General features: G+C 51.0%; 1 protein-coding gene across 1 annotated transcript; it reads right to left on the bottom strand.

Annotated features, from left to right (window-relative positions):
- Positions 1–1,576: 1,576 nt before the first annotated feature.
- Positions 1,577–3,268, bottom strand: hspb3 (heat shock protein, alpha-crystallin-related, b3). The gene has a single exon (XM_035767575.2). It carries the CDS (start codon positions 2,760–2,762, stop codon positions 2,175–2,177), a length of 588 nt encoding a protein of 195 aa, XP_035623468.1. The 5' UTR covers positions 2,763–3,268; the 3' UTR covers positions 1,577–2,174.
- Positions 3,269–6,474: the final 3,206 nt, after the last annotated feature.

The following is a 6,474-nucleotide window of genomic DNA, read 5'->3' as shown; positions in this document are numbered from 1 at the left end:
GCGGAGCCTTTAAATATATATATATATATATATATATATATATATATATATATATATTTTCCTGAGGCTGTGCAAGACCTTCGATAGGCTAGTAGACTATTCGGAAATAATCCTGGAGTTAATCATTATTATAGCCTAGATCGCTTTATATAATATGGACTTATTTTTTTCTAAGGCTAAACAAACAAGGGGTAGCGTATGCTTTTTGCCTGTCAACAAGGGTTTGGCCTATATCCTCACATACCCACTCAATTCGACCTCTGCTTTTAAACATAAGACATCTCCATGGAAATGTAAAGCCTACGGATCGCATGGGGACAATGAATATGTCTGGTAAACTGGGAACTCGGGGGGGGGGACTTTCTGACATCAGTGATTTTCAGGTCAGAGAAAGATGCCAGAGTTTCTGAATTGGAGTAGGATGACCGGTCAAAACCACAAATAATCCCAGTCTGAGCTCGTTTTTTTCCCAAGTTCCAAGTTGTCTTGAACGCACTGATGTCGGAAGTCAGAGATTGCCGAGTTCCGAGTTATTTTGAATGCTCCACTGGAGGCCTAGGCTACCTCTTATTTCTGAATAGGACTACCTCCAACAAAGAAGCCCTTGTCTCCATTGACAGTCCATGTTAATTCATGGAGGTATTTTATGAGGCTAGGAAGACGTTCAGGTGACTTTGTGAAAGGTATCAGTAGCTTCACGAGGCTTAATTCTGGCACTTATCACCCCCTATAGGTGCAGCTAGGGAGATGAACAGTCTAATGGGCAACACCAATCAAACACTGGCTGCTTTAGTTGAGTGGTGTGATTTGATTGATTCTAGAATCGGAATCCTACTGTATTTATAATAGTTTGTACATATCCTTTTTTAAAAATCAGAATGTAACATGGGTGTAAACAATGTAAACAATCCGTAACAATGTAACATCTTTTTTTAAATCAGAATGTAACATGGGTGTAAACAATGTAAACAATGTAAACAATCCGTAACAATGTAACATCTTTTTTTAAATAGTTTTTATTTATCCTTCATTTAACTGGGCAAGTCAGTTAAGAACCAATTCTTATTTACAATGACGGTCTACTTGTAAAGCTCCCCCAGGCCAAAACCCTCCCCAAAACCGGATGACGCTGGGCCAATTGTGCGTCGGATGACGCTGGGCCAATTGTGCGTCGGATGACGCTGGGACTCCCGATCACGGCCCGTTGTGATACGGCCCGGGATCGAACCAGGGTCTGTAGTGAAACCTCTAGCACTGATGACGCAGTGCCTTTAGACCGATAACATCTGATAACAATATTTATTGTTCTATCACATTTTTAAGTCTCTTCTTTCAACAGTGAACAATTTCTAAACAATCTCATACAAATTTGTACTGTAAAAACAACATCGTCACTGATGCTGAAAGCCTCATGCTTAGCATTTCCATTTATGTCATAGATATCATATGTTTTCAATGACTGGAGAGGAACTTCCCTCTGCCCATTTACCAAATTAAATGTACACTTCATATTTGTTAAAATTAAACGCATATTGTTTTAATTGAGGTGAGAGGAGCTGGAGTAACATTTCAAAGCGAGGAGGAAAAAACGTATTTTAATCAAATAGATTTTTAAATATATCATTACTGCTGTTATATAATTCAACAACGTTACATCATCTTTACCTGATCAATACAGTAATAATCAATAATCAATAATCAACAGTCAATAATCAACAGTCAATAATCAACAGTCAATAATCAATAATCAATCATCAAGAGTCAATAATCAACAGTCAATAATCAAGAGTCAATAGTCAACAGTCAATAATCAAGAGTCAATAGTCAACAGTCAATAATCAATAATCAACAGCAAACAATCAATAGTCAATAATCAACAGTCAATAATCAAGAGTCAATAATCAAGAGTCAATAGTCAACAGTCAATAATCAATAATCAACAGCAAACAATCAATAGTCAATAATCAACAGTCAATAATCAAGAGTCAATAATCAATAGTCAATAATCAACAGTCAATAATCAACAGCAAACAATCAATAGTCAATAATCAACAGTCAATAATCAACAGTCAATAATCAATAGTCAATAATCAACAGTCAATAATCAACAGTCAATAATCAAGAGTCAATAATCAAGAGTCAATAATCAATAGTCAATAATCAACAGTCAATAATCAATAGGGGTCCTCCTCACTGTGTTGTATCCTAACAGGTGTTCTCTGTTTGGATTCCACCACCAGTATCCCATCATGACATAGCAGAGCCCTCAGACCCCCCCCCGCCTGCTGTAGTTTCTCAGGCAGTGGGTCCTGGCGGGTGAAGCTTCGGGTAACAAACCCATGTTCATCCATTCTGGCTCCATGCTGAGCCTTGATCAAGAGCCATCCTTCAAACACCTGAATCATGATATCCTCAGGTCTGAACTGGGACACGTCCAGAAGCACCTGGTAAACAGGCTCAGTCCGCTGGGGTTGGGTTGTGGTAGTACTGTCGCAGACCCCTTCTAGCTTCACTACTCCAGGGTCGGGCCTCACTACCTCTGGGTCGGGCCTCACTACCTCAGGGTCGGGCCTCACTACCTCAGGGTCGGGCCTCACTACCCCAGGGTCGCGGAAGGCGGGCCCGGGCAGGGCGAACAGGTCATGGTCCTCCACACAGTCGTCCAAGTCCCTTCCTTGGAACAGGGCCTGGTGGCGGACTGGGCTGTTCACCCAGTGGGTTATACACAGTCCCTCCATGGTTCTGCCTTCCTCCCAATCCATGTCCCAGAAAGCCTCTTGTGTCGCTGCTGTGTGGCAGAGAGGAGTGAGCTTCACAGTCGCACAAATCAAATCAAGGAAAGAAAAGAAACTGTCTCTTTCAAACCGAGGTGCATGAACAACTGAGCAAACGGAATGAGAAGATATCCAGCCAGTCAATAGTCATTCAGAGACACTTTTCTCTTGTTAAACCCCAGTGCTAATCAGTCAGAAATACTTTTTTCTTTTATCGCCATGGCAAAGCAGAGGATTGCGATTGGCGGGTCTGTGATCGTGTCGCTTGCAGTCTCTCAGTCTGAAAACCTCTTGTATATTGCTGTGGCACTGAGTCACTGAGTTTGACAGTCGGTCAGATGAAATCAAGACAGGCCATGGCCTATATTTAGGACAGCATGTGATAGGTGCTCTATCAGACTCCCATGTTGCTGTGGCAGAGGAGTGAGCCTGACGGACAGTTAGCTGAAATCATGGCAAACTATGTCTATATTAAGGACAGCGTGTTATTCTGGTGGGTGGTGGTTTCTAGGGGGTGGTGGTTTCTGGAGGTGGTGGTTTCTGGGGGTGGTGGTTTCTGGGGGGTGGTGGTTTCTAGGGGGTGGTGGTTTCTGGGGGTGGTGGTTTCTGGGGGGGGTGGTTCTGGGGGTGGTGGTTTCTGGGGGTGGTGGTTTCTGGGGTGGTGGTTTCTAGGGGTGGTGGTTTCTAGGGGTGGTGGTTTCTAGGGGTGGTGGTTTCTAGGGGTGGTGGTTTCTAGGGGTGGTGGTTTCTGGGGGTGGTGGTTTCTAGGGGTGGTGGTTTCTGGGGTGGTGGTTTCTAGGGGTGGTGGTTTCTGGGGGTGGTGGTTTCTGGGGGTGGTGGTTTCTGGGGGTGGTGGTTTCTGGGGGGTGGTGGTTTCTGGGGGGTGGTGGTTTCTGGGGGGGTGGTTTCTGGGGGTGGTGGTTTTTGGGGGTGGTGGTTTCTGGGGGGTGGTGGTTTGGTTTCTGGGGTGGTGGTTTCTGGGGGTGGTGGTTTCTGGGGGTGGTGGTTTCTGGGGGTGGTGGTTTCTGGGGGTGGTGGTTTCTGGAGGTGGTGGTTCTGGGGGTGGTGGTTTCTGGAGGTGGTGGTTTCTGGGGGTGGTGGTTTCTGGGGGTGGTGGTTTCTGGAGGTGGTGGTTCTGGGGGGTGGTGGTTTCTGGAGGTGGTGGTTTCTGGGGGTGGTGGTTCTGGGGGTGGTGGTTTCTGGGGGGTGGTGGTTTCTGGGGGTGGTGGTTTCTGGAGGTGGTGGTTCTGGGGGTGGTGGTTTCTGGGGGTGGTGGTTTCTGGGGTGGTGGTTTCTGGGGGTGGTGGTTTCTGGGGGTGGTGGTTTCTGGGGGTGGTGGTTTCTGGAGGTGGTGGTTCTGGGGGTGGTGGTTTCTGGGGGTGGTGGTTTCTGGGGGTGGTGGTTTCTGGGGGTGGTGGTTTCTGGGGGTGGTGGTTTCTGGGGGTGGTGGTTTCTGGGGGATGGTGGTTTCTGGGGGTGGTGGTTTCTGGAGGTGGTGGTTCTGGGGGTGGTGGTTTCTGGGGATGGTGGTTTCTGGGGGTGGTGGTTTCTGGGGGGTTTCTGGAGGCGGTGGTTCTTGGGGGTGGTGGTTTCTGGGGGTGGTGGTTTCTGGGGGTGGTGGTTTCTGGGGTGGTGGTTCTGGGGGTGGTGGTTTCTGGGGGTGGTGGTTTCTGGGGGTGGTGGTTTCTGGGGTGGTGGTTCTGGGGGTGGTGGTTTCTGGGGTGGTGGTTTCTGGGGGTGGTGGTTCTGGGGGTGGTGGTTTCTGGGGGTGGTGGTTTCTGAAGGTGGTGGTTTCTGGGGGTGGTGGTTTCTGGGGGTGGTGGTTTCTGGGGTGGTGGTTCTGGGGGTGGTGGTTTCTGGGGGTGGTGGTTTCTGGGGGTGGTGGTTTCTGGAGGTGGTGGTTCTGGGGGTGGTTGTTTCTGGGGGTGGTGGTTTCTGGGGGTGGTGGTTCTGGGGGTGGTGGTTTCTGGGGGTGGTGGTTTCTGGAGGTGGTGGTTCTGGGAGGTGGTGGTTCTGGGGGTGGTGGTTCTGGGGGTGGTGGTTTCTGGGGGTGATGGTTCTGGGGGTGGTAGTTCTGGAGGTGGTGGTTCTGGGAGGTGGTGGTTCTGGGGGTGGTGGTTCTGGAGGTGGTGGTTCTGGGGGTGGTGGTTCTGGGGGGTGGTGGTTCTGGGAGGTGGTGGTTCTGGGAGGTGGTGGTTCTGGGAGGTGGTGGTTCTGGGGGTGGTGGTTCTGGGGGTGGTGGTTCTGGGGGTGGTGGTTTCTGGGGGTGGTGGTTTCTGGAGGTGGTGGTTCTGGGAGGTGGTGGTTCTGGGAGGTGGTGGTTCTGGGGGGTGGTGGTTTCTGGGGGTGGTGGTTCTGGAGGTGGTGGTTCTGGGAGGTGGTGGTTCTGGGGGTGGTGGTTCTGGGGGTGGTGGTTCTGGAGGTGGTGGTTCTGGGGGTGGTGGTTCTGGGGGTGGTGGTTCTGGAGGTGGTGGTTCTGGGGGTGGTGGTTCTGGGGGTGGTGGTTCTGGAGGTGGTGGTTCTGGGGGTGGTGGTTCTGGGGGTGGTGGTTTCTGGGAGGTGGTGGTTCTGGGAAGTGGTGGTTCTGGGAGGTGGTGATTCTGGGGGTGGTGGTTCTGGGGGTGGTGGTTCTGGGGGTGGTGGTTCTGGGGGGTGGTTTCTGGGGTGGTGGTTCTGGGGGTGGTGGTTTCTGGGGGTGGTGGTTCTGGGGGGTGGTGGTTTCTGGAGGTGGTGGTTCTGGGGGTGGTGGTTTCTGGAGGTGGTTGTTCTGGGGGTGGTGGTTTCTGGAGGTGGTGGTTCTGGGGGTGGTGGTTCTGTGGTGGTTCTGGGGGGGTGGTTTCTGGGGGTGGTGGTTCTGGGGGTGGTGGTTTCTGGGGGTGGTGGTTCTGGGGGGTGGTGGTTTCTGGAGGTGGTGGTTCTGGGGGCGTTGGTTTCTGGAGGTGGTGGTTCTGGGGGTGGTGGTTCTGGGAGGTGGTGGTTCTGGGTGGTTCTGGGAGGTGGTGGTTCTGGGGGGTGGTGGTTTCTGGAGGTGGTGGTTCTGGGGGGTGGTGGTTTCTGGGGGTGGTGGTTCTGGGGGTGGTGGTTCTGGGGGGTGGTGGTTTCTGGAGGTGGTGGTTCTGGGGGTGGTGGTTTCTGGAGGTGGTGGTTCTGGAGGTGGTGGTTCTGGGGGTGGTGGTTCTGGGGGTGGTGGTTCTGGGGGTGGTGGTTCTGGGGGGGTGGTTCTGGGGGTGGTGGTTCTGGGGGTGGTGGTTCTGGGGGTGGTGGTTCTGGGGGTGGTGGTTCTGGGGGGTGGTGGTTTCTGGAGGTGGTGGTTCTGGGGGTGGTGGTTTCTGGAGGTGGTGGTTCTGGGAGGTGGTGGTTCTGGGGGTGGTGGTTCTGGGAGGTGGTGGTTCTGGGGGGTGGTGGTTCTGGGGGTGGTGGTTCTGCGGGTGGTGGTTCTGGGAGGTGGTGGTTCTGGGGGATGGGCCTCTCAAGTCCTAATAGCGGTGGGAAGGGATCAGACCTGGGTTCAAATTTCTATTTAAAATGTTTCTAGTACTTTTCATTTGCTTTAGTCTGCCTGGAGTACCAGATGGGTTCGCACTTTTGCAGCTATTTTCTTTTGGTTCCATTGACCAGGCAAGATCAATCAAGCCCAGATAAAATATGAATTTAAAATACTTTTTGAACCCAGGTCTGGATATAAGAAGGCTGTTTTTAG

Source organism: Oncorhynchus keta, chromosome 14, assembly GCF_023373465.1.
Source record: "Oncorhynchus keta strain PuntledgeMale-10-30-2019 chromosome 14, Oket_V2, whole genome shotgun sequence".
NCBI lineage: Eukaryota > Metazoa > Chordata > Actinopteri > Salmoniformes > Salmonidae > Oncorhynchus > Oncorhynchus keta.
This window is presented reverse-complemented; position numbering and strand designations above follow the sequence as displayed.

Coding starts and splice junctions, on each gene's coding strand:
- hspb3 (XM_035767575.2), bottom strand. CDS start 2,762: ATGGATTGGGAGGAAGGCAGAACCATGGAGGGACTGTGTATAACCCAC.